General features: G+C 42.2%; 1 protein-coding gene across 1 annotated transcript in view; it reads right to left on the minus strand.

Moving 5' to 3' along the window:
• Positions 1-44: 44 nt before the first annotated feature.
• The window catches only part of ppargc1b (peroxisome proliferator-activated receptor gamma, coactivator 1 beta), a 40,751-nt gene continuing 27,653 nt past the window's right edge, over positions 45-13,142 (minus strand). Inside the window, exons 2-12 of the mRNA XM_026917754.3 lie at positions 12,330-12,515; positions 11,426-11,620; positions 9,024-9,137; positions 6,969-7,887; positions 6,826-6,871; positions 6,391-6,446; positions 4,982-5,474; positions 4,828-4,888; positions 4,516-4,634; positions 4,289-4,422; positions 45-3,992 (exon numbers count right to left, since the gene is read on the minus strand). Coding sequence (XP_026773555.3) covers positions 3,901-3,992; positions 4,289-4,422; positions 4,516-4,634; positions 4,828-4,888; positions 4,982-5,474; positions 6,391-6,446; positions 6,826-6,871; positions 6,969-7,887; positions 9,024-9,137; positions 11,426-11,620; positions 12,330-12,515 — 2,415 coding nt within the window. The 3' untranslated portion in view covers positions 45-3,900. The remainder of the gene's footprint in view (positions 3,993-4,288; positions 4,423-4,515; positions 4,635-4,827; positions 4,889-4,981; positions 5,475-6,390; positions 6,447-6,825; positions 6,872-6,968; positions 7,888-9,023; positions 9,138-11,425; positions 11,621-12,329; positions 12,516-13,142) is intronic.

Raw genomic sequence — 13,142 nt, forward strand, 5'->3', positions numbered from 1 at the left:
AAATGATAAAACACTGTACCACATGCATTAACAGACAGCACGCATTGTCAGTGTTCATTAGGACTTTTTTATTGTCTGGAGCCAAATCAATGAATATATGTTTTTTTTTTTTTACAGTATATGAGGATCAGTTTCTACAGTTTAATAATGTAAACAATCTCAGAAGAGAAATGTATTCAGTTTAAAAGGAAGCCATCATCTTTTTTTTTCCAACTATTTACATGAATTAAAATATAATTTATAACATCAGATAATTTCCACCGTATAGATAATCTGTGAAACTAGATTTCAACAATTCAAAAATACTGAAATGCATTTGTCTCCATTCTCAAGACATATGAAATCACACAATACAAAGAAAAAAAAAAAACACCATTAAAAGACATTCAAGCTAAGTGGCATATAAATTAAAAAAAACCCAAAAACAAACAAACAAACAAACAAAAAAAAAACCAAAAAAAGACTCAAAATAAAACCAATATATGTAAAAATATAAAATCTTACTAGAAGTATTTACCATATTCCAAAAAACTACATTAAAAAAGGAAAATCATAGTGAGTTTGATAGTCATTAGATGTAAAGACAAAAAAATTCAATAGAAATGAAACAACAAAGAAATCAATGTATGCCCTTTGACGCTGTTTTCGTTTCCACCAAACACACGATACTGAAGCAGCAAGACTACAACCGTCACTGGCTTCATGGATTCACAAAGACATCAGATGCTCTGTTCGCTGAGGCTTCGGCACCAAATAAACACACGATGGGACTGGATTTTGATATTTACGATCATGATGTAGAGTATATAGATTTTTTTTTTTTTGATAAAACAATCAGAGATTTAAATGGCGAATTTTTTCCAATATTGCGATATTTTCTGACCAAGGATATGACATGGTTATAAAGTGAGAAGATTTGTCTCTTTCCTTACACTTCTTACTGTAGCAATGAAAACACAGATGCACTAACACACTTGCTCTCGTACACACAAGGGCCAAGCAGGCCAGTCATGACATTCACTCATGAGACAGATTCAATGCGGTACTGCACTTTTCCTATACACACATTAAGTATACTTTTTGGTCAAATAGTGATTGCTAAAATGGAGATGTATTGCATTTAAAGAGGGTTCCCTTTGGGAGTTTTTTTTCCCTTTCATTTGGATTATCTCAGTCTGTACATTCTAGATTGACACCATATGTTGAAATGTATTGAAGTGCTTTCAAACGTTGAATAAATGGTGAAAATTCTATAAGAAATTATATCTTCTATATATATATATATATATATCTACACCAACACAAATACATATAGATTCATATATATGTACTCTATATATCTTTTTGTATGGCTGTATTGAAAAAGTTCACTTAAGAAAACAGATTGGACTTTTAAAGGACAATAGAGATTATTAATAAAAGCTTAATAGCTGTTTTCCCCCTATTGGTTTAAGGCTCTCCTGACGCGACTGTCTGTAAGACCTTCATGTGACCCATTAGAGTGTCCGAGTCCTGACCAACAATGCCCCACTCCAGTAGTCCTATGAAACACACTTGCACACTCATGTACGCACACGCACACACACACACACACACACACACACACACACAAAACCAATCAGAAATCCGAGTCATACAAGTTCACTACTGCGTGATAGGGATTTGGTGGCAATATTATACACAACCCTCAAAGTCAAGGGAACTACATCTTGCAGATTAGTTAATGAGAAGCTGTTAATGGTACTACAGTCCACTTCTCAATATTTCACTGAGACATAAAGGACAGGATCTCAAAGATCGGCAAATAATTTTCTGAATAAATCCTTTAGTTTAGGAGAAAGACTGTCTGATGACACGTATTGCATCTTAAATCTTTTTTTAAAAAATAATTATTTTATTACAATAATTAAAAAAAACAAAGAAAGAACAGAAAATAGTTCATCATCATCTTCTAAAGGGATACTTTTTACAACAGAATTTGACTTTTGAAGCCACGTCCCTTTTCGTGCTTCCCTGTATTGCTCAAACTTAAATCCTCACCACACGCTTGCATCATTAATACACCTTTGCCCTAGTAGACACCCTGACACGCCTGTTTTTGAACACACACGTGAACATATGGCTGTACAACACGTAACCATACAAGTCATGTTTACATTAGACACAGAGCTATGTACAGATTATATACCTATGTATATATAGATCTATATATAGTCATGTAAACAGCACATTATCCTCCTTCAGTAGTATACATACTAAGAACAAACACTCATTTGGGTTTTTATTTTAAATGGTGTGGGTATTACGAAAAGTGTGTACGAACGATTATCTTGGGTCGGCCAAAAAGGCACATCCTGATAGAGTAGCCTTAATGCTGAATAAGGCGTGTTGTACTTAGTGTGCGCTTGATTACAGTCAAAGAAGGATTCAAATGATGTAAACATTCAGTTTCCTGGTGTGTTACTGAGGAGGTGATTGGTTAAAACAGGTGAGGCAGGGATCATGCATAAGAAACACACACACCCACACACACACACACACACATTTAAAAGCACATGGCTCCACTATACAGGATCTACAGGATAGAGTCATAACCCCCAAATTTAAAAATAAAAACAAAGCAGAGAGTGACTGTCTCCCAGCTTCATCAATCTGCGGGCTGAGCTCATCCCTGGACCCGAGAAAACACAGAGACGGCACACTCAGATACACGTGGGTACACTTTTACACTCCAAACACAGACAGAGAACGATTAAGAGTTTAAAGTACGAGGCAAGAGCTAGAAAAACCCGAAGACCTTCCCCTATTAGATAGGAGAGAGTAGAAAAACTGAGTATAGAGAGAGCATGTGAGAGAGGGAGATGTAAACAACATAGAGATACACTGGTATCTCTCGGGAGATTGAGCTTTAGAAATAACTTCCTCCCGGATTTCCACGGCCCTTCTCTCTACCCGTAGACACTCATCTTATTCCGATGGCTATTGAGTTGATGGGATGTGTTACTAGCTGATACTGATCAACATTCATATCCTCGAGGGATACATTCTACTGAGAGACCACATTTTTCTAGCAGAGTTTTCTAACGTAATGGTCATCCGTTTTTTTTTTTTTTTTTCCATTCTAAATAGGACATCCAAGTGCAATGATTGCATACCTAGAACCTGACACACTGATAGCATTGTGGACGTGACGGGTAAATGTGAATGGTGCAGCTGTACAGTAGTACAGTAAAGTTGGTCAGGTCTTCGGGCTCCATTGCTTGTTATATGTGGCAGCCAGCAGCAAGAACCCAACCATAGAAGGAGGGGAGAGGCAAGAAAACCACAAGCACTACCTCGTTTGAGTGCATAGATGAAATAAGGAAGCACTAAAATGACAAAAAAAAGACAAAGATTTTTTTTTCGTTCCTTTTTGATTTGTAAACTCTACGTTGTAAGGAGTTTTTTTGTCGTTTGTCCCTCCCCCACTATTTGTCATTGTAACACACAGTTGAACATCCACAAAGTTTTGCTAATATAAAGCAATTATCATTTATATATTTGTACGACAAAATGGTGAAAGTTGCAGTTCCACCGAAAAAGTGACAAAAGGTTACAAAAACTAAGCAAAAAAAGCAACACACATACAGACGTCACAACGACCAAACGGAGAGAGCAAGGGTTTGCTACAGAAAGCCAGGGCCGCTCAGAGGCCACTAGTGTTTGACGTCCACACATTTCTTTCTGTTGTTGTTTCATTTCTTGGTTTCGTCCTCATGCCTCAGAAGCACTCCGGCCTCAATAAGAAGGTCCAATTTTTTCCCGAATTCAATGTTCAAAAATGTAAACATGAGGTGGAGTCTGGGCTGAGGTTGTGAGGTGGCTCAGGAGCGAGGATCGCTGAGCTGTCAGTAAGGCGTATCAGCGGTGTAGACTCCTCTGGGCCTCCTTAAGCAAAGTGTCAAAGTCCAGAGAGTCATACTTGCTCTTCACTGGGCCTGGACCTGCCTCATCTGAACAGCCAAACACAAAGCACAATTGCAGCAGGACATTACTTCACTAACATTTATCAAGGTTTTTAGTCAAACAGGTCATTGTGTAATGTCTAGTAATAGTAATAAGTCAAAGCAACAGACTTGTGGTATAATTGAATAATTACTAAAGAAGACCTTTGGATAACAGACCCACCATTTTCCCTCTAACTTGGTACATGTATATAGATATAAAGACTGTATATATTATTCAATAAACTGCTTATCTCTAGCTCATTCTACATCAGGATCGACCCTCACGTCCTCCTCCATCTTACCCAGATCTATGTACCGCTTCCTGCTGAACCTCCGACTGCCATTTCCAGCGTACTGACCCAGAGAGTCATGTCGCCTGTGCTTCTGACTCAGCTCATTCTGATTCTGCCTAAAAGTGATGACTCCACAGCGCTCCCTAAACACACATACACACAGGTTAGAATCATACGGTCCTGCACATAACTTAGCTACTAACAAAAGTAAGAAAACGGGCAGGATTTGAACCTACTCGTTTTTGATGAGCACCCGGCAGTCCTCTGGGTCGCCAAAGGCCTTGAAGCGTTTGCGCAGGACAGCCTGTGTGACGCTGCTCGGCAGATTGTGAATGTAGAATACTTGGCACTTGTCCTGAAACCCCAAAAGGATAAGAGTTATAGAGGTATTTTGACATACTGTATACTTAAATACAAATGGGAAGATAAAAAAACTGACTGGAACTGGAAAAGTACATTTTTCACAAGCACTATATTGTGCAGATATTTGAGTTGGTCATCTTCAAAAGATCCATTAATGTTGATTATGCAGCCTCAACACTACTTACCCCATCCTCCTCTTGTCCATGTGTAGTGTTATTGCTCTGCTTGTCACAGTGGCTCTCACAGCTACAACAATCAAAGAGAGGAGAGTTAACCAGAGACTGATTTACATAGAGAACAGACGAAGAAAAAGCAGGCGCACTGAGTCTCCAGAACTACCTGAGGTTGATCTGATGGCAGGGTGAGGGTGGCTGGCATGAGTCTGGGCACTCAGCCTCAGCCTCAGAAGTGGGTGAGCAGGCAGGCGAGGGCTGTCCTGTCTCCGCAGGTTGGCGTGGGGAGAAGTCGGGGGGCAAATCAGCCTGCTGGGCCTCTGTCTCCTCCTGCCCGTTTTCCTCCCCCATCTTGTCCTCCTCTCCCTCCTGGACCTTAGTGTAGCAGACAGGCACTGGGAGGATGGCAGCAATCCTTTTGTGGCTCTCCCCTATGTTTAGCATGCAGTAGTCATGGTCTCTGTAGGCGCCCTTGCTCTGGCTCTCGCCCGTCGGACCCATGCGCCGCAGCTGGGCGTACAGCTCCGTCTGCTCCGGAAGCTTCCGCACATGTGTCCGCACTGGGCACAAGCCCTTGCCAGGTAGTTCGGCTTTGCCCTCAGGCTTGAAGAGCTCCTCCTCCACAGGTTTGTGGGGTGGTGTTGTGGGTGGGGTGAGTCCTGGAAAATGGGACACACTTGTAAGCCAAAGTGAAAAGAATACGAAATAACAAAAACAACCTATGAATGCTTTTAAAAAGAATATATAGCAATTTGTGCAAGCCATTGCTTATAAACTTAATGCTTATAAAACATTAAAGCCAATTTAATGGGACAAATTAAGCTTTGGCATTTATTGACTTGTTTTTTATATATATATATATATATATGTATATATATATATATATATATATATATATATATATATATATATATATATATATATATATATATAATTCTAGAGGAAAAATAAAGTTAAAGGTACAGACAGCAATTTGGGCAAAAGCTAGCTCAAGCTAGTTGTTAGACATTGAACCCCGACCTTGGGCCCTCCAAAGTCATGCCCCCAAATGCTCTCCTACGCTACAATGGCTGATGCTATTACAAGAAATGGAGCTTGGATGAAAGTGGATATTGGTTATCCATGTAGCTAATATTGTTCTGCTATTTACAGAACCAGGGGGAGCATAGATATTAGTTTTGTCCTCTGAGCAGATGTTTTATTGATATCTGTCAGAATGTGAGGAGAACTTATTCAAATAATACAAAAATGTTCTGACTTAAATATTACTAACCACACCTTTAATGGCTGAAATGGCTTACAATGTTTATATTATTGATATTGATAGACAACTTCATGACAAGTCTACAATGAATGTTTGGAATAATTCTGTCTCTCAGACGTAAACCAACACCATGCTATTTGCTATGTAAATGTCACAGTCAGTCTAACCTAATGGCTCTGATGTAATGGAACACTCTGCTTCATTATTCATTTAGTCGTCTACCTTCCCGAGCACACGGCTAATCCTGTGAGTACATGGCTTCCCATGGCATGGGTTTGAACTTACACGATGGTCTGAGAGAGTGACATTACCTGCAGTGCCGCACAGTTCCACGCAGAGAGTCTGCTCAAAGGGCCTGCTTGGATCTCTGATCACGACAAAGAGAGAGTGAGGAGTCAGTGGCTTTGTGACTTTATAACAAGGAGAACAGCAAGAGCAAGTCTGAACAGACAATTCATAAAAAAAATCTTAATAAACAAAATAAATCCATTTATGATATTTAATATATGATGGCTGATATGCCGAGCATTTCTGAACAATCTGTGTCACTTTGCATCACAGCAATAATCTATAATTAACAAAACAAACTGGCTCCAAGTCTAGCAGGGCGCTTTCGGATATTAAAGGTTTAGCATCACTATGTGTCTCCCAGACGTCACTTGGGAGGCGTCCAGAAACATTTAAAAGCCTTTAGGCCTGGTCCAGCTCCAATTCTACAGCAGAGTAGGAGTTAAAGGAATACACACCCTGTGGATTTAGGAGTCAGCGGCAGGCAGAGGCAGGCACGCTTTTCTGCAATCAGAAACAGAACAGAAAGACATCCTCAGTCATACCCGAGTTATGAAGTTAGTTGGTTGTCAAACTTCCTGACCTACTGTTTGTCTCATACCGTCATTACAGCAGAGGTTTGGGGTTTCAGGGCTCTTCTGGGAGTCTGCTTTCTCAATGCTGTCTTCGGCAGGGGAATCCATGGCAAGGTGGTGGACTGAGCTCTCCTCCTCACTTGAGTGTCCACTCGAACGTGATCTCTTTGCAAATCGGCTCGGGAAGGAGGCTAAGCGGCGAGAGCGGCGCACCGAAAATGAGCCCTCATCTATTTCGGGGCATTTTGGCCGCTTGGCAGCCACCTGAGAGCCTTCGATGACACTTGTGTCTTTGTGCTCAGCTTTGGGCCGGGCTGCGGTGGTCCTGCTGTGGCTGTACGGGGGGCTGTGCAGTCTGTAAGGCTTGCTCACATCAAAGGAAGCAACAGCCTCCAGCAGCTCCTTAAGCAGGGAGTGCGCTTTCGTTTCTCTGCGCCGTACAAAAGGAATCTTGGGTTTAGCTCCTTTACTGGTGCTGCTGTAGGAGAGGGGGGTGGGTTGGATGACAGGTTTAAGACAGCTGGGGGCGGCATTACGGGGGATTGCAGGGTTTTCAGGTTTGGTCTTGCGTGTCACATTTTCGCGCTCCTTGCGGTCCCAGCTGGCCTGCTTGCGTGATGGTACACAGTATGTGTGCATGTAGCGGATCAGCTCCACCACAGAGTGACGCTCCTTCTCTGAGGGGAACTGAGGCTCGAGTGGCTCTGTGCACACGGTGCTCTCCACCTCACTGCTGGATGAAGACTCCTCTTCCTCTTCATCCTCCCCGTCCTCATCCTCCGAGTCACTGTCCTCATCTTCCTCTTCTTCCTCCTCCTCGGTATCAGCTGCAGGTGTGTCCTCAGTGTTGGCCTCCTGGGTGAGGTGGCGGTGCAGCTCAGTGCAGAGATGACCAGCAGGCCTGAACGCTCGCGGCTTCCTCTCCACTGTGCATGTTCTGTTCTTCTGTAAAGAGACCAAAGGAAAGAGAGAGATTTATTGGATTTGATAACATTACCAGGTAACAGGCTACATAAATTAACATAAAGGAAAAATCCACCCTGAAGGACTTGCATATCAATATTTATAATCAACATCTACTCTGCAATTCATCTCTACCTAAAGTCGCAGACGCAGCAGTGCTTTTAGTCCTTCAGTCTGTCCAGCTCCCTCACCTCCTCATCTGTACGCTTTCAAGCTCCAAAACATTCATGATAAGACTGCTCGTCATTTCACAGATCGCTAACTAGCCAAGCCTAGCAGAGTTTCTGTCATAATTCAGCACATCTGTCATATAGCTCCACTGCATTCTGTAACTCTGAGTCTCATATCTGCTGTCTCCACTACTTCTGCGCTGGATTTCTCATTATAACGACATTGAATGTTTCTAGAAAATGGTGAGTGAGAAAAGAAGCTCTTGCAAAAAATCTGACCATTACCTCTTATGTTTGAGATCAGTGATTTTTTTTTTTTTTGCGGCAAATTAGCACTAGAATCACTAAGCACATTGCAAATATCTCAATATAAGCATATTTGTTATTGTGTTTTAGGGTGGATCTTTCTTTTAAGGCATATAAAGATTACAAGCTAAAATAAAATCAGTACTCCAGCAAACCACCAATCTTTCATTCTTCAAAACAATTCATTTACTAAGACTTTTTCATCGTCTACCTCATACTCTGTGATTATGGGCTAAAGTTGGAAACATGCTATGAGAAACTAGATGCTGAATCAGGCTTTATGTAAGCTCTTAGTTTGAAGCAGGGCTGCCCTTTACCCCTCCGGTAGCTATGGTTTTGCTATGACAGATGGCCACAGTCAGTGCTAATTCTGCACTCGCCTTGGCAGAGCTACAACACATCAAAGCACAGACACGCAACACAATGTGGCTTGCTAATTCTACGCAACACCAGTTTATTACATTCTCTTCACACACAGGTAGAAGCCAGCCAAGCATTAGTGTGATGGCAGGAATACGCTATTACAGCACAGACAGTGCTGCTTAATACACAGTGTCTCTGCTGATGCTAGCATTCCCAGACACAATTCTGTTTCATGTGCATGAGTTTTGTGTTTTATTGCTGCAAACAGACTCAGCTCACCTTCAGAAGAGGACGGGTAGACTTGAGTTGCTGAGTCTTACTGAGCGCACTGCTCAATCTGTTTGAGTCCAGACCCACAGGCACATTTGGGGGGGACAGCAGGAGCTTTTTCAGCTGTAGACAGGAAAGAAGAGGGAGAGGGAGAAAGAGAGAGAGAGGGAGAAAGAGAGAAAGCAAGAGAGAGAGAGAGAGAGAGAGAGAGAGAGAGAGAGGAAGACAAGGACAACTAATTAGCAGGCATGCCACTCTATCCATCCACGCAACACATCATCATCACATGAAATGTTCACTGCTTTGATTCCTGCCAAAGAATCACAAACACAATATCAAAATGCAGGTGGCATGGAGACAGAGAAATGTCAAGCAGCAATGCTAATTTCAAGCTGTACTGGGCATCACTGCTGTGTCGGAGCATTTTTTCCCCCCTGTTTCATCACTAAAACACAACACTGCATAAGAATGAATAGCTGACACAAATCTGCTTGTGGCACCAATTCCTCCCCCTGAGCTGCCCTGGTGGTAGAGCCAAGGGAGAAAAACCCGAGAGAGAGAGATAGAGAGAGAGAGAGATGGAAGACTGTTTCTTCTGCTTTCTGAGAGAGAAACCTGGGATGTGCGTCAATGATGAAATCAGCAGGGAAAAGAACCCTAAGCTCACTAAGTTGCTGTAGCTTGAGGTAGTGTGTTAGTTTGGCAGCTTCTCAGAGTCCACAGAAGGAAGTGAAGGGGCACCGGGCGCTTCCATTGCACTATACAAAACGCCACCGGCATGCCAGGGCCATCTACTCCATGAGAACATGTGCTCGGCTCTCTCCCTCCCCACGTTGCCCAAAGGTCCTCAATGCGCCCCTTGTTCCCTACACAGACAGGCCTCATTGAGGAGGCTGAGGCACACTGACAGCACAGGCCACCAGAGGGAGCTCTAAAACTTTTCAGGATTATACAGCTGCCCAGACATAATAAGCTATAAAGCTGTCTGAGGAGGCGTAAGAAGAAGGAGGAAGCCTCCATTAGCTATATGTCTGACCAGATAGAAATACACCTGTCTAGACCATAATGTTAGGGCAGAGATGGTTTTTTTTGTATCTTTATGATATGGATAGAAATAACCCTCCACCATTTAGCCCACAAATGAGACTGTAAGAGCAAATATACAGTATAAATGCTGAACAGTGTCTATTTTTACTTTTACCATCACTGTTGTAAGTATAATAACCATTTTAATAACCATATTACCAGTACCATAACAACCAATTAATAACCATATTAAAATGCTAAGGTCAATTCTACTTCCCTGTATTCATCTTAATCCTTCCATGTAAGGCGTCATATCTTAAAGGTTAGTTCATTATAATTCATATATGTATTCTGACCTTCTTTAACATCAGCAGTGGATTTTCTAGGTGCCAAAACTTTCAAGTCTCTTCAAAAAAATCAGACAAGCAATAGTGCTGGAAGAGTTATTTCCAATATGTTGTTCTACTGCAATGTGCTTTCAGTTAAAAAAAGAATACCATTTGGAGAAACCTTCTAATCCCTTAAGACACTGATCTGCTCATATTAAATCAGTTTAAGAACAAGCCGTTTCTCCCCTAAGCATCTATTGCTTATGGTTGTTTACTCCAATTTCCATTCTGTAATTTAGCCCAATTTCATTCAAGCCCAAATAAAAGAAAAGGTACCAGGGATTCAGTCAGCCGCTTTCACTGAGGTAACAATAAGACCTTTGTAACCTTCAACAAAGCGATCTTTTTAGCCTTTTTAATAAGGCCTGAATTTGGACTGGTTTGCTTTTTTTTTTTTTTTTTGCATTAAGGGAGATGTAGTATAGCCTCTAACAGATATACAGGCTGTAACTCATAATTCATTTAATAGACTGAAAAGAAATGTGTTCAAGTTGCTCATAAGATTGTAGCATCATGCTCATTCAAAAGCATCAATGGAATAAAATAAAATGTGTCCAGAAAGCTAGTTTCGTAATGCACTCTAAGCAAACAGACAGGCAGTAATAGACTGCAGGGAGCAGGAGAAAGGAAAACATCTTGTTTTTTTTTTTTTTTTGGTTGTTTTTTTTTTCATCAGAGATCTGTATAGCCTCTCATAAACAGGTGTGAAAACTGCAGAATGGGACTGAACAAGCAAGAAAAAGAGGTCATGGAAAAAAAAAAAGAGAGGGACAGAAGAGTGAAACAATTACAGAAAGAGTCTAAATCCTAACATGTAGCTTGTGTTGTACTCCAACTCCCCGCCTGTGAAAAGGATTCTTATTAGTGCGGTTGCTAAAGAGAATTGAAAAGCCCAAAATGAGAAAAATTCAGACCTGTTTTGCCTATCATACCCATGCTGTGGGGTAGTCAGAGGCCCATCCAAATCCACCTTAAACAGGAAGGAAGGGTTCTTACTAGAGACGGGTCTTCTGTCTCTGGGCTCAGCGAGCCTTGGACAGGCTCACTTTCCAAAAGGAGCTCGTCTTCCTCCTCCTCCTCAGGGTCTTCACCCAGCGAGGGGAACACAGACAGCCCCCCCACCCCGTCCTCCACAATGCCATCCAGGCTGTCTGTGAGAGCGGCGAGCAGCGCCGCATTCTCCTCTTCGGTCTGTAGGGGAGGTGAGAGAGAGAGAGAGAGAGACAGAGGAAGAGAGGGAGAGATGGGGATAAGACATGTGATGACCTCCAACTGAAGGGCCAGACACTGGTCCATCTGCACATTCTGCTCTGGGGACAGTGCAGCTATCTGATTACTGTGCAACGATCGATCCGAGGCTTAGGTGCCCCCATACCTGATAAGCCCCAGAAGAAAAAAATCCTCTTTCAGTTAGAATTGTGTGTACATCTACTAATTTTTGTTCTCTAACCTTGTCCCATGTAACCATACTCTCATAATGTGTGGAGCTCCATGTTACGTGGTGCTATCATACAGAATTTGGTCCCACCTGAAGGTTAATTGAACTTGACGTAATGATCAATGGCTTCCCTGGCACCTAAAATAGAGCTGTACTCAGTGCCTAAAAATCAATCACGGTCCAGAATTACATGATGCATAGAGTGAATTAGCACTAGATACAGCAACTCTCTATGATCAATCATAGTTGACACAAAGACACTTTTGGACTTGACCTCCAGCATCACATTCTTGACAAACTGCCAAGAGTTGCCAAACCACTGGATTTGGTTGTCATATTAGCTCCATTAAACCCAACTGAGCTCTTTTCGGATCCTTCCGGTGGGAATAGCTACGTAATGCGCTAAGATTAGATCAGAGCCGGAGATTGTTGGCCCAAGGATTGCAGAATGTGGGGTCTGACCTCGAAGAGCTCGGCGTCCCCTGCGCTGTACTGTATGGAGGCGGGGGAGCTGTCTGAGTGGTCATTGCACCAGTGTAGCTCGCTGAGGCAGTTCACTGAGTCAAAGTCGCTGGTGTCCAGCTGAGAGAGGTCGAAGTCGGGGAAATCAGTGTCCAGGCGATCTGAGCACACCTCCTCCTCCCCATACTGAAAAAGAGAGAGAGAGAGAATAACAGTAAAGTTACAGGCTGACAGGTTAACATCAAAGAGACATTTCTCCTAAAGACCATATCTAATAATATACTTCCTTCTTGGGGGATCAATAAGCAGGCCTGTGGTCAGGCAACTGTATCGCTTTGCAACGGATATGTGGTAGGTAGCATGAGCACAGTGAATCAGGGAGTCATCCGGCCCGATCAGCAAAACTTCATTACCAATAATGAATCAAGAATTACAACTGAAATTAGGCGTGTGGCATTTCAATGAGAAAACGACACCACATGTGGGACAGGGAAATGCAGAAAACAAACAGTGCGTGTGTGTGCACAACTATGAGAGTATGTGTTCGCACATGAGAGAGTAAGTACTGTGAGAAGGGAAGTGCTTCAAACCCCAAGGGGGTGCAATGAAAAAAAAAACACATAGCTCCTCCTGATGTGTCCAATCAAGCTATGCAGTCCCCACTTTAATAACTTAGGCTTTTTCTGTTGTCCATGCTGAAGCAGTAAACCTAGTCCCACTTTACTGTCACAGAGGTCAAAGCATGAATATTCTACACAGCCACTCAAATGCATTCTTGATGAGCTCTTCCACTACACACACCCATCTCTGTTT

This window comes from Pangasianodon hypophthalmus, chromosome 7 (assembly GCF_027358585.1).
Source record: "Pangasianodon hypophthalmus isolate fPanHyp1 chromosome 7, fPanHyp1.pri, whole genome shotgun sequence".
In the NCBI taxonomy this organism is placed as follows: Eukaryota; Metazoa; Chordata; class Actinopteri; order Siluriformes; family Pangasiidae; genus Pangasianodon; species Pangasianodon hypophthalmus.